Genomic DNA, 26516 nt, shown 5'->3' with positions numbered 1-26516 from the left:
TTTAGTTCAAATCAAACGGGATTTGTATTTTTCTTCATTAAACAGTCCAAAATCATATTACACAATTATACAAACAGTATCATACTCACTCATTCATTTTATACAACAAACAGATGTAAACCTCATATCTGAGGTTATTATATAAACAGCGGTATGGTAATGTAGTCCCACAGTCTCTCATGAGTTTCCCACATGGGGACAAACGGGCATGTTAATAGCTGGACTCCCCACCGATCTTTTATACTTTTGCAGGAATATGAAATATGTTCGTACCTCAAGTTCTGTGAGGTGGAAGAGAATTCCTTTGTCCTGAAAGTTTACCCTCTCTCTTAATACTGTTTGGCCATGAGGAGATTCTCAGGAATTTACGACGTCTCTCTGTGATCACAGCATGGGTTGAAGGAGGAAAGGGAGAGGCAGGGAGATGGGGATGGGGTTTGCAATACCCAAGCAGGCAATGTCATGACATTGTGCAGTATGTTTTTGTCACACACCAGATAGGTGCAGTGAAATGTGTTGTTTTACAGGGTCAGCCATAGTAGTACAGCGTCCCTGGAGCAAATTAGGATTAAGTTCCTTGCACAAGAGCACATCAACAAATGTCTCACCTTGTCGGCTCGGGTATTCGAACCAGCAACCTCTCAGTTACTGGCCCTAACCACTAGGGTACCTGCCTCCCTAGTTGAAGTGGGAGGGAGGGCAGGGGTGGTGGAAATAAGATAGCATTTAGAAGACAATTATTTCTGCTGCAATGCATCTGCTCTGAGATAGTCATCAAGCATCTAGTCCAGGGGTATTCAACTCTTACACTACAAGGTCCAGAGCCTGCAGGTTTTCTGTTCTACCTGATAATCAATTGCACCCACCTGGTGTCCCAGGTCTAAATTAGTCCTTGATTAGAGGGGAACAATGAAAAAGCAGGAGAACTGGCTTCGAGGTCCAGAGTTGAGTTTGAGGGATCTAGTCACACCAAACATGAACAAACATATAGTTAACTGACAAATTTTAGGAAACACTTGGGTAAATAAGGATCCAAAGTATATTGAAAGCAGGTGCTTCCACACAGGTGTGGCTCCTGAGTTAATTAAGTAATGAATTAATCAACAAAACACTAAATTATGGTATTTAGCATTTTATTAGGATCCCCAATTAGCTAATGCTAATGCAGCAGATACTCTTCTTGGGGTCCACATAAAACATAAAACATGACATAATACATATCATTAATAGACAAGTACATCACAAGGCCAGAGCTACATAAATAAAAAATAAGAATACACGCTTTCATATATTTAGGCCTTCATAATCATGTGATTCATAGACACTACTGAATGCAAGTACAACACACAAAAACTAAAATGGAAACGCAATAACAATAGGGTGACACTTTTCACTAAATACTGCTGACATGAATATAGCAATCTTGTTTCGCTAAATTCCCCTGACGTGAATAAAGCTACCTTGTTTCTATAGTTACCACCCATAATGGGTATCCTGGGGTAAAGTATAGACTTTTTTCAATTTCTCGTGGAAGAATGGTGTCGCATCCCTCCAATAGAGTTCCAAACACTTGAAAGAATCTATGCCAAGGCGCATTGAAACTGTTCTGGTGGCTCGTGGTGGCCCAACGTTATATGCTAGTGTTTCTTTTGGCAGTTACCTGTATGTCTATAACTTCACACATTTAAATTGCACACAAAAACACACACATAATGTATGCACAAAAATAAAAACATTCACTGTAATGTGTCCCTGTACAGTGGATAACAGCGGGTGGCCACATCTTTTTGATGCCTTTATGAAGAAAAATGTTGAAGATTCCAAGGAATGCAGTGAGTTGATGAGTAAAATTTTTCTGATGCAAATGCAACTATTTACATAGCCTAACTAATGTTGCACTGCTTTGAATTGATAATACTTTAACTAAACCTGAACTAAAGCAAAAAATGTGTCAACCCATTTTAAATATGAAATCATGCTTTGAGGTCATCCATTCACATCCTTCTGTTACTGTAAATAACATAAATAATTTAAGCAATTCTAAGAAACTTTTAGGAATTATATCAAACAGTAATTTCAGGAAATGGTATGTGGGACAACTGCGTGTCTGTGCATGTCTTCTGTGCTTCTGTCCTGCAGTACTGGACGTGTTCCCAGAGGTATGTTTCTGTGAGGGCAGGAGAATAAACTGTAACAAAAAGGGTCTACTCAGCGTCCCAGCTGTGTCTTCCAATATAACAGCTCTGTGAGTATATTGGATTCCTGCCCTTGGAAAGTCTAACCCTAGAGCACAGCGATTGGTATTGGGACGGCTATAGTATATTGTATACACATATACAGCATCAGTCAAAAGTTTGGACACACCTACTCATTCAAGGGTTTTTCTTTATTTTTACTGTTTTCTACATTGTAGAATAATCAGGACAAAATGTCAGGACAAAATGTGTACATCTATAGCTAGTTTTCCATCCAATTGGCGACAGATTTTCATGAGAATATTCAAAAGTCTGCATAAAGAAAATATGTGCATTTTCCCACTAGTGGTGTGATTCCACCAAACTGACTTGTTGCAGATAAAAATCTGTTTGTAATGACATAGTGCACATAAAATGTACTTTTTCGCTTAAGTATTCATGTACCGAATAGTTCAATGTGTTTCCATCGCATTTTCAACTCTCCCAATAGTTTTGTCACAAAAGCTGTTGCGTTAAATGTGCCTAATCTGGTTTTGGCACGTGTGCTCTAGCCAACAGCTCACAGATACAGTGCGGGTAGGCTGTGTGGGTAGGCTAGTCTACATGATGAGATTATAATGGATAAGAGTGAGAATATTTTTATTTATCAAAGGGTAGTCAACCATGGATCATCATGTCACCAGAATAAGACCGTCAATATTTATTGGAAAAGAGCACCAAGCTCATCACGTGCAATTTCACCACATTGTGAAGTTCAATCAATTACAGGCTAACAGTGCATTCGGAAAGTATTCAGACCCCTTGACTTTTTCCACATGTTGTTATAGCCTTATTCTAAAATTGATTGATTTGTTTTTTCCCCTCTGATCAATCTACACAATACCCCATAATGAAAAAGCAAAAACGGGTTTTTAGAAATGTTTGCAAATGTATTACAAATACAAAACTGAAATATGACATTTACATAAGTATGCAGACCCTTAACTCAGGACTATGTTGAAGCACCTTTGGCAGCGATTACAGCCTTCTACAGTCTTCTTGGGTATGACGCTACAAGCTTGGCACAACTATATTTGGGGAGTTTCTCCCATTCTTCTCTGCAGATCCTCTCAAGCTCTGTCAGGTTGGATGGGGAGTGTTTCTGCACAGCTATTTTCAGGTCTCTCCAGAGATGTTCGATCGGGTTCAAGTCCAGATTCTGGGAGGCCACTCAAGGACATTCAAAGACTTGTCACAAAGCCAGTCTTGCATTGTCTTGGCTGTGTGCTGTCGTGACGTTGGATTGATTAATGTGAAGACTGCTGTTCATCAAATGATTAACTGTTTATAATTACGTGATTAAATGAATCAGGTAAATATTAACTCAGTAACCTGTGACAACATGGAAAAGTTTGGCTTTATTGGGTTTCTATTTCCCAAATGAACTCTAAGAATATCAGAATATCGATTGTACAACAGTCGCTAATTAATACATTTCCTCTACAGTCTCATTCTGAACATCGCATAATCCGGGATTCTGCACAAACCCGAGTCCCACTAAATAAGTGCGTACCACACCAATTGAGGTGATTATTTATTTACTAACAAGCTAAAATTATAATATAAGATACACATACACACAGTCTGGGCTATTGATTAGAATTTAGTACAATGAAACAGGTCCCTAACACAATATTACACGTGTTACACAAAATGGGGATTTCAATAGAGAGAGAAAGAGAGAGTGGACTATGCTTAGTAAACTATGCTTAGTTTAACCCTAACCTTGCCCCGAACTGCCGGCTCTTATGGGTCAGAATATAATGATGTAATTACGTGTCGAAGGTCTCCGATGGGGTCTCTCTTCATGGACCGAGTTCCGACTTCTCCTCTGATGGCGACACTTGTGTTGTTACTGGGTGTAACTCTCTGATTGTCCACACGACATCAGTGCCCTTTCTCTTAGTGGTCTGTTTCCTCGCGCTTGTTCCAAAAGAGGGGTCTTCTGAGGACGACTAATCGGCCATATAGGTGGTTCCAGCGTGGGAATGAAAGCAGTGTAGACACACGATTCCTTGGAGAGAATAACCTGGTGGTGATGCTTGAATTCCCCCTCTTAGCCATAACTACTTATCCGTAGCATAGATTATTAAAAGGTTCCTTTGTCTTCTTCAACCTCGTGTTGCGTTTTGGGGTTACAACTAATCGGACCTTGGCTGCAGCTCGTGGTCATAATGTTAATTCTTAACTCACATGTTTTATACCCTCGGGTCAGAAATGGGCGTTTCCATCTTGAGGGCAAGTTCTCTGGGCATAACTAGTTACGAGGCAAAGTCTGGATTTTACTCAGATCCAATTTAGACAACTAACTTCACATTTCATCTTTACAAAAACACTCTCTTTGATCTGGACATTTTCTACACAAAGTACATTATGCAAACATCAGGTGCATATTGTGAAAACTCTTCACGTTACAATGTTTTCGTTATAACGTCATCATTTAACTTTTAATAACATAACGAAAACAACATTCGTTTTCATATTCCATCTATCGTCATTACCACCATTTTGTCTGACGAAGCATATTGTCCCAAAGTCCATTTATTGCATGTTACTGTTCTGAGGTAGGTTCTCCATAGGCCCATCATACATTCCATTCCTCCATACTGAGAGGACAAATGGATTTAGTCTGCTGCCTTAAGATATACAATGGGCAGGAGGTGTCATAAAACCCCCCACCTCCATACCTCTCGATCTCTCCCCCCCTGGAAGATGTGTGACAAATGTCTCTTGTAGGAGTGTGGTCCATGGTAACCTGACCCAAACAGGCCAGTCATGACAGTGCTTAGGGTCATTGTCCTGTTGGAAGATGAACCTTCGCCCCAGTCTGAGGTCCTGAGTGCTCTGGAGCAGGTTTTCATCAAGGATCTCTCTGTACTTTTCTCCGTTGATCTTTCCCTCGATGCTGACTAGTCTCCCAGTCCCTGCCGCTGAAAAACATTCCCACAGCATGATGCTGCCACAACCATGCTTCACCATAGGGATGGAGCCAGGTTTCCTCCAGACGTGACGCTTGGCATTCAGGCCAAAGAGTTGAATCTTGGTTTCATCAGACCAGAGAATCTTGTTTCTCATGGTCTGAGAGTCTAAAGGTGACTTTGAGCAAACTCCAAGTGGGCTGTCATGTGCCTTTTACTGATGAGTGGCTTCAGTCTGGCCACTCTAACATAAAGGCCTGATTTGAGGACTGCTGCAGAGATGGTTGTCCTTCTGGAAGGTTATCCCATCTCTACTGTACAGAGAAACTCTGGTGCTCTGCCAGAGTGAACATCGGGTTCTTGGTCACCTCCCTGACCAAGGCCCTTCTCCTCCGATTACTCAGTTTGGCCGGGCGGCCAGCTCTTGAAAGAGTCTTGGTGGTTCCACACTTCTTCCATTTAAGAATGATTGAGGCCACTGTGTTCTTGGTGACCATCAATGCTGCAGACATTTTTTGGTACCCCTGTGCCTCGACACAATCCTGTCTCAGATCTCTGCGGACAATTCCTTCGAACCAATGGCTTGGTTTTTGCTCTGACATACACTGTCAACTGTGGGACCTTATGTAGACAGGTGTGTGCCTTTCAAATTATGTCCAATCAATTGAATTTACCACAGGTAGACTCCAATCAAATTGTAAAAACATCACAAGGATGATCAATGGAAACAGGATGCACCTGAGCTCAATTTTGAGTCTCATAGCAAGGGTCTGAATACTTATGTAAATAAGTTATTTCTGTTTTCTATTTGTAACACATTTGCAAAAAAATAAAAAAATAAAAACTGTTTTTGCTTTGTCATTATGGTGTACTGTGTGTAGATTGATGAGGATTTTTTATTTAATACATTTTAGAATAAGGCTGTAACGTAATAAAATGTGGAAAAAGTAAAGGGGTCTGAATACTTTCCGAATGCACTGTAACCGAATGACAACATGCAATATAGAATTTGATTGAATAGTTTGGGGTAGGCCTCATCTCCGAATGCTCCACAGAGCCAGATGCTAATGACAGGTTGCCCTATGATGGAATCTTCCTGTTTCCATCACAGCTGTCATGATTAGTTTTTTAATACGGTATGACTTTACTCGCATAAAAACTGTGGATGGAAACGTGGTTTATGCACAGTCAAACTAGCAGCTATCTATACCTTCAGTGAGCTGAACAGCAACCAGATAACAGCTCTCCAACCAGACCAGTTCATCCGCTACAAACACCTTGAGAGACTGTAAGTGTGACCCCCTCTTTTTGACCTTTCCTTCTTTTTCTGCACTTAACTCTAAATTGTAAAGTGACAAGTATTTATTTATTTGTTAAGTTTGTGTTCAATCTGTTTAAAGGACCTGAATAGTCAAAACCATGTTTTTCTTCAAATTGGATGATATTTGGAAGAAACCAGATCAAAGTAAAGTAGGATGACCAAAGCATGAAAAATGACTATTGCTTGTACATTGATAAAGTTTGGTTCATCAAAAACTTGAATTCAGGAAGCCATATTATTGGGGATGTATGCAACATCACATTTAGCCATTCATTTTAATACACAAATGGTAACGTCTTCTTCTCTTAAAGAAGAACCACCTTGTAATAATCATTGCAGAAGGCCTGTTTGCAGAGGGGTGTGGTTAAAGGGGAATGGAAACACTAGGCTTTCGAACACCAGCTAACTGTAACTCTAAATCACCATATTGGCATTGTTGCATCACTGGCAGGAAAGTTATGTAATTCCTGAATGGACTGAGTCCATGACCTATGCGTGCATTAACAGTACATAACATCATTGACAGTTACATTCAAGTCAAAAAGCTTGGCTGAGAGGCTAGCTAGTTATCATCATAAGGGTTAGGCTTCATGCTTAGTCAACATTACTTACTACAATCAACAGCCAGCAGGCTTAGCTACTATTTCTAGGAATCATGACATATCACAGAAACAGATACCTAATGAAAATTTCTAGCCATGTAGTTAGCTATCTAGCTAGCTAGCTAATAATTATAGCTATGGGGAGCATATCTAGCTATCTAGCTAGCTATATTTTACTGGTAAAATAGCAATCCTAATAGCAAAGTCAGATAAATAAAAGTACATTTTTGCTGAAATCTATGGACTGATAGGGTTAATGTTGTTGTCCTGATCTCAATGACAGAGCACTGTCAAAGTTGTAAGAAACCTTCAGGTCCAGTGGAGGTGAGGCGCCTCCTGGTGGCAGCATTGACTTTCAAAAGAGAGGATGAGGCAAAGCGAGAGGGATAACTGGGCCCAAAATCTGTTTTCTGAAAATCTGTTTTCTTTGTTTTTGTCTCTCAGCAAGCGAGGAGTTTTTGTATGGCGTTCAATGAGTGTCCAATTTGGTTAACAAAAAATGGAAAGGCTTATTTTCTACATGTGGCTTGTTTGATCGAATAGAAGTTTCGTAAGGATTAGGTTGTTATGAGTGTACTGATACAAATAGGACACGTGACATTCTGGCAACTTGGAGAAAAAACACTTTACATCGGAGTTGTGTCATGGCTGAACAAGGAAATGGATAATATGCATCTAGCTGTTTTTTCTATGCATCGGCAGGACAGAATGGCAGAGTCTGGTTAGAAGAGGGTGTGCAGCTGGTGTGCGACCTCTAATATGAAGAAAGTCTTGAGGTTCTGCTCGCCTGAGTTAGAATAATACCTCATGATAAGCTATAGACCAGCGGTACTCAACTCTTACCCTACGAGGTCCGAAGCCTGCTGGTTCTGTTCTACCTGATAATGAATTTCACACACCCTGATTAGAGGGGATGTTACGTCCGTTGTTGGAATGAGACCAAGGTGCAGCGTGGTAGGAGAACATCTTACTTTATTTTTAAATGAACACCAAAAACCAACAAAATACAAAACGAACGTAAAGTTCTGCAGGCTATACATCAACTAACAAAATCAAGTTCCCACAAACTAAGGTTGGAAAAAAGTCTGCGTAAGTATGATCCCCAATCAGAGACAACGATAGATTGGGAACCATACCAGGCAAAACAAAGAAATAGGAAAACTAGATTGCCCACCCAAATCACACCCTGACCTAACCAAATAGAGAAATAAAAAGGCTCTCTAAGGTTAGGTCGTGACAGGGGAACAATGAAAAAATGCAGTGGAACTGGCTTCAAGGTCCAGAGTTGAGTTTGACGGCTGTAGAACATACTATTTACCAAGAGAGTTTTCTTCTGTATTTTTTGTAGCTGTCTATTTACCATCACAAACCGATGTTGGCACTAAGCCTGCACTCAACGAGCTGTATAGGGCAATAAGCAAAGAAGAAAATGCTCATCCAGAGGCAGGGTTCCTAGTGGACAGATTGATTTTAATGCAGGAGAACTGAAATCCATTTGGCCTTATTTCTACCAGCGTGTCACCTGTGCAACTAGAGGGATAAAAACTCTAGATCACCTTTAGTTCACATAGAGAGATGCAAACAAAGCTCTTCCCCGCCCTCCACAAATCTGACCATAACTATCCTCCTGATTCCTGCTTACAAGAAAAAACTCAAACAGTAAGTACCTATGATGCGTCAATACGGAAGTGGTCCGATGAAGCGGATGCTAAAAACAGGATTGTTTCACTAGCACAGACTGTTCCGGGATTCATCCGATGGCATGGAGGAGTTTACGACATCAGTCACCGGCTTCATTTCATTAATAAGTGCATCGACAACGTTGTCCCTATAGTGACCATACGTATATATCTGTGAGGATCAACGCTGGAGACAGGAAGCAGGTACAGGGAGAGCATTTAATGAATAACGGACATAAAACAGGACAGGAACAGCGTTCAGGTTCAGGTGGGTCCAATGAGGCGCAGGTGCGCGTAATGAAAGGCAGTCTGGCGCCCTCGAGTGCCAGAGAGGGAGAGCGGGAGCAGGCATGACAGTACCCCCCTCCCCCCCAGGATCATCAGGCTCCCACGCCTCAGCCGGTTCGCCAGGCTCCCCCGCCTCTGCCGGTTCGTCGGGCTTCTACGCCCCAGACGGCTTGTCCATCGCCCATTCCTCCACCGGCCCCCCAGGATCATCAGGCTTTCACGCCTCCACCGGACCATCAGGCTCCCACGCCTCTGCCGGTTCGTCGGCATCCCACCTGGGCGAACCTGATGGTCCGGTGGAGGCGTGAAAGCCTGATGATCCAGTAGAAGCGTGAAAGCCTGATGATCCCGCTGAGACGTAGGAGTCTGACAAACCGGCTGAGGTGTGGGCGATGGACAAGCCGGCTGGGGCGTAGAAGCCCGACGAACCGGCAGAGGCGTGGGAGCCTGGCAAACCGGCTGAGGCATGGGAGCCCGATAGCCCGCCGAAGTAGGACGTGGGGTGGGCGCCTGCCGAGCCCACCGGGGCAAGAAAAACCTCTCGAGCCAGCTAGGGCATGGATGCCCGACAAGCTAGCTGAGGCACCCCCAGTTCCCGGACCCGACGTCACCAACAAAAAAACAGGCCTCCCTGATGCTTCCAATTTTGGTATCTGCATTCTGTAAGGAGCGACGCTGGAGACAGGAAACAGGTACAGGGAGAACATTTAGTGAATAACGGACATAAAACAGGACAGGAACAGCGTCTGGACAGGGGACAAAGTAACAACATCAATGCAGACATAGTGAACAAACAGAGGAAACAGATAGATAAAGGGGAGGCAATCAAATAATGATAGAGTTCAGGTGGGTCCAATGAGGCGCAGGTTCTCGTAACGAAGGGGAAAGTTGTGCGTAATGATAGGCAGTCTGGCGCCCTCGAGTGCCAGAGAGGGAGAGCGGGAGCAGGCGTGACACATATCCAAACCAGAAGCCATGGATTACAGCCAACATCCGCACTGAACTAACGGCTAGATCTGTTGCTTCCAAGGAGCAGGAACTCTAATCCGGACGCTTATAAGAAATCCCACTATGCTCTCGACGAACCATCAAACAGGCAAAGCGTCAAATACAGGACTAAGATCGAAAACCTACTACACTGGCTCTGATGCTCGTAAGATGCGTACCAGGACGGGTACTCAGAGCATGCTCTAAGTGTCTTCACTGACATTTTCAAGCTCTCTCTGACCCAGTCTGCAATACCTACATGTTTCAAGCAAACCACTATAGTCCCTGTGCCTAAGAAAGCCAAGGTAACCTGTCTAAATGACTACCGCCCTGTAGCACTAACATCTGAAGCCATGAAATGCTTCGAAAGGCTGGTCATGCCTCACATCAACACTATCATACCAGACACATTGGACCAACTCCAATTCACATATAGCCCCAACAGATCCACAGATGACGCAATCTCTATTGCACTCCACACTGCCCTTTCCCACCTGGACAAAAGGAACACCTACAGTATGTGAGAATGCTGTTAACTGACTACAGCTCAGCTTTCAACACCATCTCCGGTCCAGTTCTAAATTGGTTTCGGACCTATTTAACCGGTCAACAGTTTTTGGTCACCTTGGTGAACTTAACTCAGAGAAAATACAGTACATGACATGTGGCATTACACAAGGTTCGATTTTGGGTCCTGCATGGTTCAGTTTATATATGTTACCCCTTGGCAGTGTTATCAGAAAGCCAGCATTGATTTTCACTGCTACACAGACGATACACAGCTTTACATTTCTGTGTCTCCAGAGGATTTTAGCTGCACAGATAAATTATTAGACTGTATTAGTAATTTAAATACTTGGATGGCTCACAACTTCCTCCAGGTAAATCAAGACAAGACCACTGTACTTGGAGCCAAAGCACAGACAGAGAATCTAGCCACACGTTTTAATTCATGGACAATAAAGATAACACACCAGGTAAAACACCTTGGTTTTATTTTAGATTGTTAACTACATTTCAAATCACACATTAGGAATGTGACCAAGATAGCTTTTTACCACCTGAGGAACATTGCCAAGGTGCAGCCATTTCTTTCTCAGGCTGATATAGAGAGACACATCCATGCTTTCATTACAAGCAGGCTTGACTATTGTAACGCTCTCCTGTCTGGTCTACCCAAGAAAACCATTAGTCAACTAAAACATACAGAGCACACATTACACACATTACACCGGTTATAAGGTCTCTGCACTGGCTACCTGTGAGTTTTAGAATTAATAAAAAAATTATTCTATTGGTTTTTAAATCAATCCACGATTGTGCACCCCAATACATGTTTGACATGCTTTTAAGTTGTGTATCCAGTAGGTCCCTCAGGTCCTCTGGCACTGGCCTTTAAACTATGCCAAAGCCTTGGACCAAGAGGCATGGAGAGGCAGCCTTTCGTTATTATGCCCCCAGCCTCTGGAATATCCTGCCCGAGAACCTGAGGGGGGCCGAAACTGTAGACATAATCAAAAAATATTTTAAAACATATTTTTAGCTTTGCTTTTCCTTTGCTTTTCCTTTTTAGTCGTTCAGTTTGTCATTCTTTTGTTTTTTGTGTAAATATTTCAGCTTATATTTTCATTGTTTTTTATTTGTTTTTTTTCTGTAAAGCACATTGCGTTGCATTCCATGTCTGAAATGTGCTGTATAAATAAAGCTTGATTTGATTTGATTTAATTAGTGCCATCCAAGCTCATCACTAAGGTAAGGACCCTGGGGCTGAACAGCTCCCTCTGCAACTGAATCCTGGACTTCATGATGGGCCGCCCCCAGGTGATGAGGGTAGGCAACAACAGGGGTGCGTGCTCAGTCCCCTCCTGTATTCCCTGTTCACCCACAACTGCTTGGCCTCGCACGACTCCAACACCATCATTAAGTTTGGAGAAGACACAATGGTGGTAGGCCGGATCACCGACGACAATGAGACAGCCTATAGAGTGAAGGTCAGAGCCCTGGCAGTGTACCTCCGCAGAAGTCAGAGCATTCATACTTCTGGCGCTTCGTGAAGCAGAGCTGTTGTGAAGGAAGTTGTCAAGGAAGTGAGTTTGTGTTTATACAGGACCTCCTGCCTTCACATACCGTCAACCAATCATGTCAATGCGGAGCTATACGGAGCCCTCTGCATTGTTACAAAATGTAGGAGGAGCAAAGCGATGCGGTACTGAGCTTGATTTGGCATTCTCAAGCCTTCGGAAGGTTCAGAAATTGCCTCACACTTTCTATACTGAAAGGCTCTGCATGGTCAATCCGTTGTCTCCAGCGGCCATACAGCATTTACTGTGATGCGGCCTCTGCAAAAGTCAGAGCATTCAACCTTCTTGTACTTCGTGGAGCAGAGCAGAGCTGTTGTGAAGGAAGTTGTCAAGGAAGTGAGTTTGTGTTTATACAGGACCCCCCCTCCCCTCCCCCACCTACCGTCAATCAATTACGTCAATGCGGAGGGCTCCATATAGCTCTGTATAGTTACAAAATTTGGGAGGCGCACAGCAATGCGGTATGTAGCTCGATTTGGCCTTCGCAAGACTCCAGAGGCTCTGCAATTGCGTCAAACCCTCCATACGGAGCTTCCGAATCACATTTCCAGATCAAGCATAAATTGGCTTTAGGGTGCATTGCCACCAGTGTGATTGCGCTCAGCGTTGTTTGAAAATTCAGAGTGTTGTCAGATTGTCTGTTCGCTGGCTGTTGCATGTGTGTGCACCACAGGAGATTGGTAGCACCTTCATTGGGGATGACGGGCTCGTGGTAAGAATCAGTGGAATGGTATCAAATACACCAAACACATGATTTCCATGTTCTTGATGCCATTCCATTTGTTCTGTTCCAGCCATTATTATGATCCGTCCTCCCCTCAGCAGCCTCCACTGGTGGGCACCAATGATTTGTATACGGTATACATAATTTGTGTGCACCCATCACTTGTGCCCCCCGTAACGTAACAAAATGTAGATGAAGGGGTCTGAATACTTTCCGAATGCACTGTATCTCTCTGTCCTCAGTTTTTCTTGCTAGGGGCTGGAACATCATAATGTCCTCCCACAAAGGTACTTGCCCTATCCAGAGTAGCCTACTCTCTCTGACAGCTGGAACTTCTAGCTAATCTTTTCACCTTCTTACATGGCTGTTAGCTAGCTAGCTACTTAGCTACAAATGCATTTAGAGTTAGAACAATAAATACATCAACATAGGTAGCTAACTAGCTAATATGAAGTTAACTAGATGGTGATATTTAATTCACTTGGCTAGCTATACAGTATGTTTCGCTAGCTAGCGAACATTACGTTAGCAGCTCATTTGAGTTAGCCTGCACACACAGTTCCTGTAGCTATCATTTTCAAAATATATTTTCTTACTTGAATAGGTTCTGATTGGAGGACTGACTGATCTTCTAACATGGTGTCTGGTGCGGTTGCTAGGTGATGCAACTGCAAGCCCTCTATAGAATCGCAATACATATCGTATTGGCACCTGTGTCGATAATATCGTATTGTGAGGTCCCTGGCAATTCCCAGCCCTAGTAGGCAAGGTTACGTAACCTTATTTAGTCCTACCTGCTATGGTGAGTTTTAAGTGTATTTTTTGTTTTTGAGATAGAATTACTGTCATGTTATTGATGCCAAATTACAAACCTTATTTGCACCTTCTCTTTTCCAGAACCAATGGGTCTGCCTGAACCTTTCAACTAGGTAAGCTGGTTCAACCTGGAACACTATTCTCCTTCTTTGGTCTATTTCAGTCATTGCAGGAAGTCCTGAAGAGCAGGAGTGTGTAGGGTTTTGTCTCAGCCCAGCTCTAACATTTGATCAACGTAATCTATTGACCATGATCAACATAACTAATCACGGCGATAGGCTATGATTTGTAGGCTGGAACAAAAGCTTATACACACTCCTGCCATTGAGATCTGAAGCTGTCCATTCTTTGAAGATATTATTCTGTACTATGGGTACAATTGTGGGAGGGATTCATTTAGATGGTATTGATATATAACGCATGCTTCTCTCTGAAGACATTCAAATAGCAGTACTGGTTGATGTGCAGGCCTAAGTAACCACACATCAGGGGTGTAAAGTACTTAAGTAAAAATACTTTAAAGTGCTATTTAAGTAATTTTTTTGTGTTTACTGTACTTTACTTTACATATTTTTGACAAATTTTACTTCACTACATTCCTAAAAAAATAATGTACGTTTTACTCCATACATTTTCCCTGACACCCAAAAGTACTCATTAAATTTGGAATTCTTAGGACAGGAAAATGGTCCAATTCATGCACTTATCAAGAGAACGTCCCTGGTCATCCCTATTGCCTCTGATCTGGCAGACTCACTAAACACACATACTTTGTTTGGAAATTATTTCTGAGTGTTAGTGTGGCCCTGGCTATCAGTAAATAAATACAAAAAAACAAAAAAATGGTGCCGTTTAGTTTTCTTAATTTAAGGAATTGGAAATTATTGTTACTTTTGATACTTAAGTATATTTGAGCAATTAAATTTACTTTTGATACTTACGTATATTTAAAACCAAATACTTTTAGACTTTCATTCAAGCAGCATTTTACTGGCTGACTTTCACCTTTACTTGAGTCATTTTCTGTCAAGGTATTTGTACTTTTACTCAAGTATAACGATTGGGTACTTTTTCCACCACTGCCACACACACTCAAATGGACCCACAGCTGGGGTAAGATTCTTCCATCATTCACACACAGTAGAGAGTGTAAACCCCCATGCTGTCAACAAAATGCTGTCCTCAATGCTGAAGTTGTATTGTGTATGGCTCTGTGGAAATGCTGTGATCACTCATCGTCTTTAATGTTGTGATTCACAGACACACGATGACCACGATTTGAATGCTGCAACTGAGACAGAATGACGTTGATGGACACACACTGAGACACTGAGTAGGACTGGACATGGGCTGGATATTTGTGACAACGAACTAAAAGGGGTGCAGAAGCACACCAGCACCCCATTTTATGTTTATTCCATGGCTAACCATCTGAGTAGCTACCCCTAATTCCACACTATGCCTTCTATGCCCCATGGTCCCATACGGAAAAGTTATATGTGTTACATATACAGTATATGTATATTACTTGTGTGTTTTATGTGGGCATATACAGTGCATTTGGAAAGTATTTAGACCCCTTCCCTTTTTCCACATTTTGTTACGTTACAGCCTTATTCTAAAATGGATTAAATAAAATAAAAACTATAAAAAATCATCAATCATGTGCAGCGGCTGCTCAAGACTTCAGCTAATTTAATCTTTTGGCACCACTCACAGGAGCGAGCACCACCTTGCAGAACTACTCCCATTGAAGTCTATGAGACCTCCGCCGCTTACCATGGCCTGTCTGTAAGCACCTTAAAAGTGTTGTGGTGTACTGTTCTTGCAACCTTTTTTTGTCGTCCTCCTGCTTAAAGGCGTCATCAATACCCCAATATCCCACAAAGCAAAAACTGTTTTTTAGAAATTTTAGCAAATGTATTAAAAATAGGAAACAGAAATACCTTATTTACATAAGTATTCAGACCCTTTGCTATGATACTCGAAATTGAGCTCAAGTGCATCCTGTTTCCATTGACCATCCTTGAGATGTTTCTACAACTTGATTTGAGTCAACCTGTGGTAAATTCAATTGATTGGACATGATTTGGAAAGGCACAAACCTGTCTATATAAGGTCCCACAGTTGACAGTGCAAGCCATGAGGTCTAAGGAATTGTCCGTAGAGCTCCGAGACAGGATTGTGTCGAGGCACAGATCTGAGGAAGGGTACCAAAAAATGTCTGCAGCATTGAAGGTCCCCAAGAACACAGTGTCCTCCATCATTCTTAAATGGAAGAAGTTTGGAACCACCAAGACTCTTCCTGCCAAACTGAGCAATCGGGGGAGAAGGGCCTGGGTCAGGGAGGTGACCAAGAACCTGAACCAACCATATACAGTAATTTATTACAACAATATCTAAACCACAAATACAATGTGATTCCATAACCTTTTGGGCAGCCACAACTATAGTGTACGATCCTTGCGACATGGGGCTGTGCATTATCATGCTGAAACATGCTGAAGCAATTGCGTTCATTGTCCGAAGCTTATTGCTGCCCATACCATAACCCCACCGCCACCATGGGGCATTCTGTTCACAATGTTGACATCAGCAAACCGCTCGCCCACACAACGCCATGAAACCCAGATTCATCCGTGGGATGAGTACACTTCTCCAGCATCCCAGTGGCCATCAAAGGTGAGCATTTGCCCACTGAAGTCGGTTACAATGTCGAACTGCAGTCAGCTCAAGACCCTGGTGAGAACGACGAGGATGGAGATGATCTTCCCTGAGATGGTTTCTGACAGTTTGTGCAGACATTTTTCGGTTGCGCCGCCACAGTTTCAACACCTGTCCGGGTGGCTGGTCTCAGCCAATCTCGCAGGTGAAGAAGCTGGATGTGAATGTCCTGGGCTGGCGTGGTTACACATTGTCTGCGGTAGTGAGGCCGGTTGGACGTACTGCCAAATTCTCTAAAACAACATTTTGGTAAAGAAATTAACATGACATTCTCTGTCAACAGCTCTGGTGGACATTCCTGCAGTCAGAATTCCAATTGCACGGTCCCTCAACTTCGGAAACTTTGGAACTCGCCATCTCTATAAACCCACCCTACCTTCAACCATTTTCTCTATGCTGCTTCCTTCACTTGTTATTCTCCTGATTTGATAATATCTAGACTCAGTAACACATTTAAAGGCGCTTACACATGGGCTATGGTAAACGACAAATGAACCGTGAGACCAGCGGTCCCGGGTTGTTGACAGCTCGAATGTTGTCATTAAAACATTGTTTGATTGGTTAACAAGATTAACTTTGCTCATTGGTCAATCATGCGCTGCGGCCGCTCAAGACTTGCAAGACTTGCACCACCTTGCAGAACTGCCCTGCCGCCTTATTGAAGTCTATGAGACCTCCGTACTTACCGTGGCCTGTCTGTAAGCACCTTAAAAGTGTTGTCGCGTACTGTTTTTGCTACCTTTTAGTGTCATCCTCCTGCTTAAAGGCGCTACATGGTCATTCCGCAGTCTGCATTGGCCATGCAGCATTTAGGGTGATACGGCCTCTACAGAAGTCAGGGCATTCATACTCTCCGAGCAGCGCAGCTGTTGTGAAGGAAGTTGTCAAGGAAGTGAGTTTGTGTTTATACAGGACCTCACGCCCTCCCCTACCGTCAACCAATCATGTCAATGCAGAACTATACGGAGCCCTCCGCATTGTTACAAGATTTGAGAGGCGCACGACGATGCAATACGGATCTCAATTTGGCCTCTGCGTGCCTCCGGAGCTTCACAATTGCATCACAACATCCATACGGCGCCTCTGACCACATTTTCGGATCAAGCATAAATGGGCTCTTACTCTGGGATTCTGACTGAATGCAGTGGTAAATGTTCTCCTCACAATTTACCTGTTAAATTGACAAGAAGGATGTTGATATAGCTGTGTTTAGGCATGGCTTCCTTGTTTTGAGTATGTTAAGTGTTTCCATTCTACTGGAGTTGACCTCTACTGGAGTTGACCTTACATTTAACCTAGCTTATGCATCCAGTTGTTTCTCCATTTTTAACTCACCCACCAAAAATCTAAATATGCTGTTTTACAATTTGTGTTATTTGAACTGGTCTATTTCTTAAACGGGAACAAATATTATGGGTGAGGTTTAGATAACTCAGATGCTATTTTTCTTGGGGAAAAGGATGACTGTTCAGGATCTTTAAATGGATGCAATTCAAGTTGTATGTCTAATGTGAATGCAGACAAATGAAAATCGTGTGAAGCGTCCAGGTCTAGTAGACATGAATCAGATTAAAAATCAGCAATAAAATTACACAAAATAATCATAGTTTGAAAAAACGTATTCATTCAGTACATTTGTCTATTCATCCATACTTATGAAAAGGTAGGATGCAGCCGTACTTTTACATTCAAGTTGTTAATTAAAACAGTTGTGTTCGTCTTATACTAACATAATGATAATACTCAATATATTTATCCTCACTCTGACAATCATCATGTAGTTTTGTCTCATAGACTACAAATCGAATTAAATTATTTGTCACCTTTGCCGAATACAACAGGTGTAAGATTATTGATGAGATCTTATTTTCTTTCTCATTAAACCAGGCCTTTGTCATTTAAACCTTTAACAATATATTTATATTCCACAGACACCTGGAAGACAACAGGATCAAAAGAATCTCCAAGCAGGCATTCTCAGGACTCTACTCACTAAGAAGACTGTATGTCCTAATTCATTATGGGCCACCGTCTGACCTGTGGTACCATGTGTATATCCCTACATCACCACAAATTGTTGTCCTGGATACATCATACTTCATGCAATTTTTTATTGAACATTATGTAGAATGTAGTACTGTAGTATGTGTCTTTAGCTCCTTGAAATCAAAGAAAACCAATCAGTGAATACACTGACCCTTTTACTGGCGCTTCCTTGAGAAGTGTTTATACATTCAGGTTCAGATACTGTAGTCGTCTTCCGATATAATCCTGAGACGTGTGAAGTGCCCAGGTCTAGTGGACATAAATCCGTCTGGTCTGTAATTAAGGGAACACATGAAACACCTTCATCCACCTCCTTCAGGATTCACACAGAGGACAGTCATTATGAATCAGGGCATCCTGGAGATTATACACTGAGTGTACAACACATTAGGAAAACCGTCCTAATATTGAGTTGCACCCCCTACTCAGAACAGCCTCAATTAGTCGGGGTATGGACTACGAGGTGTTGAAAGCATTCCACAGGGATGCTGGCCCATGTTGACTCCAATACTTCCCCCAGTTGTGTCGACTTGGCTGGATGTCCTTTGGGTGGTGCATCATTCTTGATACACACGGGAAACTGTTGAGTGTGAAAAACCCAGCAGCGGGCCTCCCGAGTGGTGCAGCGGTCTAAGGCACTGTAGCATTGCAGTGCTAGAGGAAATTCTACAGACCCGGGATAATTCCCGGGCTGTGCCACAACCGGCCATGGCTGGGAGTCCCATAGGACAGCGAACAATTTGCCCAGCGTCGTCCCAGTTAGGGGAGGGTTTGGCCAGAGGGGCATTACTCGGCTCATCGCGCTCTAGCGACTCCTTATGGTCGGCAGGCCATGCAGGCTGACTCCGGTTGCCAGTTGAACGGTGTTTCCTCTGATGCGGCTGGCTCCCCGGTTAAGCTGGCGGGTATTAAGGAGAGTGTTAGGCGGGTCATGTTTCGGAGGATACATGACTCCACTTTCGCCTCTCGCGAGCCCATTGGGGAGTTGCAGCGATGAGACAAGATCGAAATTGGGGAGAAAAAGGGAGGTAAAATAAAACCAGCATGCTCAAACCGGTGCGCCTGGTACCTACTACAACGTTGGTTTTAGAAGTGGGGGGGACATAATATATATAGCACCACATAATATATAACCAGCACCACATAATATATATATCTATATATTTTTTTTTACCCAGTCGGATATTTTTTATCCAGTCAGATAAACACTCCAAACAGCCTACCTAACTGCTCGGAGGTGTCCGCATGGTCCTAAAGCACACCGTGTCCTAGTAGTGTATCACATTCCAATTATACAACTGGGGGGGTCAAAAAGGCCATTTCAGAATGTGGGGGGGACACTACCATACCCCGTTCGAAGGCACTTAAATATTTTGTCTTTCCCTTTCACCCTCTGAATGGCACACATACACAATCCATGTGTCAATTATATTAAGGCTTAAAAATCCTTCTTCAACCTGTCTCCTGCCCTTCATCTACACTGATTAAAGTGGAATTAACAGGTGACATCAATAAGAGATCATAGCTTTCACCTGGAATCACCAGGTCAGTCTATGTCATGGAAAGAGCAGGTGTTCCTAATGTTTGTATTCCATTTTCTCTGACAGCTAGCCTTGGATAGTTGACAGGAAATCAACTCCTCCTTTTCACATACAGCTTTATGTTAGTGTATCTCCTCTGCGTTCCTGATTATTGGTGTAGGTTGTAGGGCTGGGGAAAACAAACAACGACATGGAAAATGTGTCAGTGCTCTGTCCCTATACACTCAGATAGAATTTGCATGAGGAACAGGTGGATGTTACCCTACCTTACCTCATTCCACATTTGCAAGCAGTTGAATATCTGCACTTTGACAATATTGTTTTATTTACTCTATGTTGTCCCATATCAAATAATAATATATGGCTTTTTATCTTTACATTTACCTCCTTATCTCTTTTGATGTGTTTTCCCCTCCCTGTAAAACTGGCCTGCTGTGATAAGATTTCTCAGTCAGAATCGGATTACGTTGTTGAAGGCTGGCATTTTTGAAGACCTTTGGAACCTGGAGTGGCTGTAAGTCAACTGGGGGGAGGATGTTTTCAGTGACCAGATACCTTCATTAGGAAATCCTTCAGTGCCTCAGTGGGATTCATGAGATTGTAGACAGTATTTATTTAATTGATACAAAAACACCTGTATATCTTGTTGGAAACTGTGCTACACTGGGCGGTTGTTTTCAGTGACCTCAAAGGGATAGTTTGAGGGATAGTTATTTTTTCTACTTATCCAGAATCAGGAAACTGATGGATACCATTTTTATGTCTCTGTGTGTAGTTTGAAGGAAGTTGGAGGTAGTTTCTGGCGCGATTGCTAACGAAGAATAGCGTAATGACTGGAAGTCTATGGGATCAGATTAATTGCTAAAGTCTTGAACTATCCCTTTAAAGCCACCTTCATTATGAAATGCCTCAGAGAATGCCTCAGAATCTTGTTTGTGCTGCACTATTTTCCAAAGAAAGCAATGAGCATAAAGTATGATACAGTGTGACATTTATGGTGTAGCTAACAATCCTCAGGTATGATACATGATGGTATGATATCATGGCCCATGTACTAATGCTCATTAACGTTGTTCTCTTTGACAACAGTAATTACAACAGTATAGCTGCAGAAGCTTTCTATAGATTTTTTTCTAAAGTAATGTGACAATTATAGGGTTTAGTGTGACAAATAAATTGATATATTTTCCTCTGGTCTGTATGGGTGTAGGATTCTTGATGAAAATAGAATAGCATCTCTGAGACAGAACTCGTTTGAGGGGCTGAAATCGTTATTTTTCCTGTAAGTATCGTGCCACTGTGCTTATTACTTTAATTAAGATCTCATGAGATACACGTCATCATTTAACCAACACGCTCTTTAAATGTAATTTAATTTGGCTGCAGGTCTTTGCTGAACAATTCCCTAGAATCCATCCCCAAGAAATCTGTCTGCCAGGAAATGCCTAGATTAAACTGGCTGTAAGTAACAACAGAATAACATCTAACCCATTATGATGGATAATATATTTGATTGTATTTGACAACTCTAAATCATGTTTTCTCATAATCAGGTGTATTATTTATGACTCTGTTAGCCATAATCACTCTGCAACAATATCTGTTTTCACAAACTCATTATTACCCATACGGAAAAACCACATGACTTCTCAATGAAAATCTCGATTTCACATGTGAAATCATGTGAAACCATGGTGTTTTGGAACACTTCACATGATGATATTTTACATGAAGTTTCACATATGGATTTTCATCTGAAAAACTTTCTGTGTTCAAATGTTGAGCAGAAATGTTCACATGTGATAACAAAAGACAAATGAGGTCAGTTCTTCACATCTGAAACCATATGTTAACACCATCTTTTCACATGTGAGGAGAATAACATGCTTTCACCTCACATGTGAACTGCAGGTTCACATGTGGAGTTTGCAGCTTCACATGTGAAAAACATATGAACACATGAACATTTTTCACGTGAAAATTGAATTTGCACTTTCACATGTAAAAAACGGTTTAATGTTGTCACGTGTAGTTTCATGTTATCACATGTTGAAATTTTGCATCCCCATGTCACATTTATTTCACATGCTTAAATGTTTTCACATGTAGTTTCATGTTGCTTTTACTTGTGACCACACTTTATTACATTAACTTCACATGAGATCAGAAGTGAAATTCATGTAGTTTTTCATGTAGTTTACCAACTACCAGATACCGATGCAGATATCATTCATTAATGCCAGAATGATCTGACATTTTTTTCACAGAGAACTGGAGGGGAACAAGATATCATCTTTGTGGGTTTCCAGCTTTCAAAACTGCACCACTCTGACAGTATTGTGAGTTTTGTTGAATTTAAACGATATAGTTTCCTAAATTTCTTTACAATATTTGTTCATCTTTGTACCAAATCCAATTTGATAGAATGCCTTACTGTCAATAATTGCATTTGAAACAATTCCATCTGCACTAGAGAGATGAACGCAATGAAAAAAGACACATGCTCGGTTTTCATAGGATTTATATTTCAAATTAAATTCTGCCATACTCTAAGGGGACATTTTCTGGTGTAAAACTAAGACTGGTAAATGGTGCTTATGTTAAAGCTATATACTTCAGTCTGGAGCATCTGCACTACTGCAGCTGGTAATGAAATTCAGTCTGAGGGAGAGAAACCATTGGAGCCTACACAAATTAAGTTGGCCATTTCTATCACTGGCGATTGCTTCTAAGTCCATGTGTGATGGTGAGAATAATGAGTAGTCAGGAAAGCAAAATTCCAATCTGATATACATGGGGTGCATTAGCTCTCTCAATTGAAGGTGATAGGGGAGGCCATGGGTGGTTGAGAGCCTGGAAATCCTCTGGCTCTTTGACTCATCCAACCCTAAGTGCTAAATATGTATCCTGTGATGTCAGCTTAAGTGTATTGAATTATTGAGGCAGGGCTGGACTTCATCTGGTGAGGAATGAGTAAAATCAATAAATCAAATCTGAACAGACAGGTAACATAAATTGAGTTTGATAGGTATTAGTGGGAGTAGAGCATTTGTTTTGCTTTCATACTGTATAAATAGTACATCATTCCTTTAAGAAATACGTACAGTAAAGTTACTATCAAATTACAATTCTAAATCAAATCTAAAAAGCAGTGTATCCAAATGACTGTGGACCTACTACTATTCAAGTAATGTCATTGGTCTTGTAGGGACTGTTCTTGAAAAGTAATGATCACTTAGAGAAACATTTATTTTGCAGGGCTCTTCGAAAAAACAGAATACAAACTATTGAGGAGGGAATATTTTCTGGCATGCCAAACCTGATAGACTTGTGAGTTAACTCTACTTCACACAACATTACATGGGTCAAATAATGTAGTAATATGTCCAAATGCAGTAATGTATTTCATTGTTGAAACTATTTTTTTGTCAATGGATTAATTTAAACTTTGTCATTCCAGGGACGTATCTTTAAACAAAATTGAGGAGTTCTCACCAACTATATTTACAAATCTTCAAAACCTAAAACAGTTGTAAGTATATCCAATGACTATTTGCATCCTAGCCCTGATATATATATTGTTTTGAAAGATGTTCTCGTTATGGATTTACTGAACGCGTTTGATCCGCTTTGTACGATCAAGTAGGCCAAAAGTATAACTTTATATTGTTGAGTTTCAGTTTATTAACTTTACTTTTCATCGATCTGGCATTGAGGCCATGTTGACCACAGAGTGGAGGGGCAATAAATCAAAGTGATATAACCTGCCCTGTATTGATGTCCCCCCCCCCCCCCCCCCCCCCCCCCCCCCCTTTTCACTCAGGAACATCTCAAATAACCCTCTGACTCATATCTATGATGATCAGTTTGACATGTTTGTCAATTTGCAATCTCTGTAAGTAACGTATTTCATACTTATGTAACATGGTTTGCTAGTTTTAGGGAATTTGAGAAATAGTGACTTTTCGGTTTCCCCTCAGGAGTATAGAGGAGGTCGACATACCAAACATCAGTATTCAGATGTTTCGCTCTCTTAGGAACTTGGCCCATATGTGAGTACCGGTATATCTTATGTCTTCATTTATTATTCTTATGTCATCGACATTTAATTTCATGTGTCCATACTGTATAAACAGCAAGGCACTAAGACTGTAGAAGCTGCTAATTGGAATTTCATAATTTCTAAGTAGCTTACTGTAGGCCTAGAGGGTAAAAACGGGCTAAATATAGTATGAGTAAATGTCTAAACATTTGTTGCCAATTACCTGCCAACAACTAATGAATTCATGGCTTTGTATGCATGCATAATACAGGACTATTTGAAAGTGTCTGGTAAGCTACTTACTTATTAGCAGCTTATACAAGCTTAATTAGGCCACTATACAGCAAATTGACGCCTAAAATGAACAGCTATCTTTCTTGGTGTGCAGTGAGGTCTTGTTACTGCAAATAATGTTCATTCAACAATAATGTTTAATCAGCACAGGTCAGGTCCACACTGCATACAAAGTACCAAAGCCTGGTTAGAGGCCAATTCAGCACTGTATTTAACTACATCCATTTGTCAGCTAATTATTCTCTGACAAAGCATACTGTATACCCTAAACAAACCTGTCAACTGTCAACCATATCAATATAAAAGTGAAACTGTCAACATGATCAATAATAAAACTTCAGAAGGAAGTTTGTTGAAAAGTGATTAATTGTGATATTGTCATCGTTTTCTTATTTACCCAGTTATTTTAAGAAATTTGAATACTGTGGCTACTCTCCTAATGTGCGAAGTTGTAAGCCAAACACTGACGGGATTTCAACATTTGAGAATCTTCTTGCGAACATCATCCTTCGCGTTTTTGTGTGGGTGGTGGCCTTCATCATCTGCTTTGGCAACGTCTTTGTGATATGCCTGCGGTCTTGCATTGCATCCGAAAACCAGCACCACACCATGGCCATCATATCACTGTGCTGTGAGTAGACTACCTCAACACAATGAGGGCAGCAATCACTTCACATAACTTGTACTTAGCTAACTAATTGTTTTTTGAGATACATTGAGCAGCAGACAGTGCATAAACAACTAATCTCATGAAAAGCTATGCATATGAACTAAGTGCCCTGAAATCCATCACATCTGTTAGGTGCTGACTGCTTGATGGGAGTATACCTGTTCTTCATTGGTGCATTCGACATCAAATACTGTGGAGAGTACAACAGACACGCCCAGCTGTGGATGGAGAGCATGCAGTGCCAGTTGATTGGCTCTCTGGCCATGCTGTCCACTGAGGTGTCAGTCATGCTTCTGACCTACATGACTATGGAGAAGTACCTGTGCATTGTGTTCCCCTTCCACAACTACAGAGCCGGACGTAAACAGACACTCTGCTACCTCATCTTCATCTGGGTCCTGGGTTTCCTAATCGCCGTCATTCCCCTCTGGGACAAGCAGACGTTTGGGAATTACTACGGCAGGAATGGAGTGTGTTTTCCACTTCACTCAGACGAGATGGAGAAACCAGGTGCCCGATGCTACTCCACTGGAATATTTCTGGGTAAGAGGAACATAGAATCCCCACCATCAGGGCTGATTCCTGCAAGATAATGAGGACAATATAACGATGAGGATACAATTCCACAGGCCTTGGATTTTGCAATAGCTTTATGCTGATTATGGTTTTGCTGACATAATTCTGTTTTATTCAATGCTTATATCAGGACAGTATATTGTAGTGTAATGAAAGCATGTATTTCACATTTTATCTTTCAGGGTTGAATCTCTTTGCGTTCATCATGATCGTCTTCTCCTACACCAGCATGTTTTACTCTGTACAGAAAACTGCTAAGACAGCAAGACAGTCCATCTACAACAAGGAGGTCTCTATAGCCAAGAGGTTTTTCTTCATTGTTTTCACAGATGCCATGTGTTGGACACCTATATTCCTCCTAAAGATCCTCTCTCTTTTACAAGTGGAAATAGCAGGTAAACCAGATACATGTGGTTGTATGATTACTATTAAATTGCTATAATTTTGTTTAATCTTTGTGGCCTCATCCCCTTCCTCCTCATCCTCCCTTTCCTCCAGGAACGATCGTTCTATGGGTGGTGATCTTCATCCTGCCCATCAATAGTGCCCTAAACCCCATCCTGTACACCATCACCACCAGCTCCTTCCAGGAGAGACTGAAACTCTGCCTGAAGGCCAAGTGCAAACAGACTGGGCTCAGGGAAACTTCCCAAAAAGTATCTGAAGTCTACCAGAACCCCAGCCCTCCTCCTTAACAAAAAGGAACCTCTCAGTCAGGGAGCTGGCCAACCCTCCTGGGTATGCAGGCTTTTATTCCAGTCCTTCTGGAACACACCTGATTCAGATCAAGATCTTGCGGATCATCTGATTAATAGGATCAGTGTGTTTTAGCAGGGCTTGAGCAAAGCCTGCATACCGAATAGCTCTCCAGGAGGAGGGTTGGCTATCCATGCTCTTATGTATTTGATAGGGAGAGTGATGTATTCATGTAATCATTCTTTACCAGCAAGAGAACAAATTCTCTGGGAACCAA

At 41.7% G+C, this 26516-nt stretch overlaps 1 protein-coding gene across 1 annotated transcript in view; it reads left to right on the top strand.

Annotated features, from left to right (window-relative positions):
• Positions 1–26238, top strand: part of rxfp2l (relaxin family peptide receptor 2, like) — a 31827-nt gene extending 5589 nt beyond the window's left edge. Inside the window, exons 3-18 of the mRNA XM_039006110.1 lie at positions 1761–1832; positions 2140–2245; positions 6369–6440; positions 18306–18377; positions 20404–20475; positions 21172–21243; positions 21348–21422; positions 22229–22300; positions 23220–23291; positions 23422–23493; positions 23785–23856; positions 23942–24013; positions 24699–24928; positions 25100–25510; positions 25726–25938; positions 26042–26238. Coding sequence (XP_038862038.1) covers positions 1761–1832; positions 2140–2245; positions 6369–6440; positions 18306–18377; positions 20404–20475; positions 21172–21243; positions 21348–21422; positions 22229–22300; positions 23220–23291; positions 23422–23493; positions 23785–23856; positions 23942–24013; positions 24699–24928; positions 25100–25510; positions 25726–25938; positions 26042–26238 — 1952 coding nt within the window. The remainder of the gene's footprint in view (positions 1–1760; positions 1833–2139; positions 2246–6368; positions 6441–18305; positions 18378–20403; positions 20476–21171; positions 21244–21347; positions 21423–22228; positions 22301–23219; positions 23292–23421; positions 23494–23784; positions 23857–23941; positions 24014–24698; positions 24929–25099; positions 25511–25725; positions 25939–26041) is intronic.
• Positions 26239–26516: the final 278 nt, after the last annotated feature.

The sequence above is a fragment of the Salvelinus namaycush genome, chromosome 12 (assembly GCF_016432855.1).
Source record: "Salvelinus namaycush isolate Seneca chromosome 12, SaNama_1.0, whole genome shotgun sequence".
NCBI lineage: Eukaryota > Metazoa > Chordata > Actinopteri > Salmoniformes > Salmonidae > Salvelinus > Salvelinus namaycush.
The sequence above is the reverse complement of the archived record's forward strand: the minus strand, read 5'-3'. Positions and strand labels throughout refer to the sequence as shown.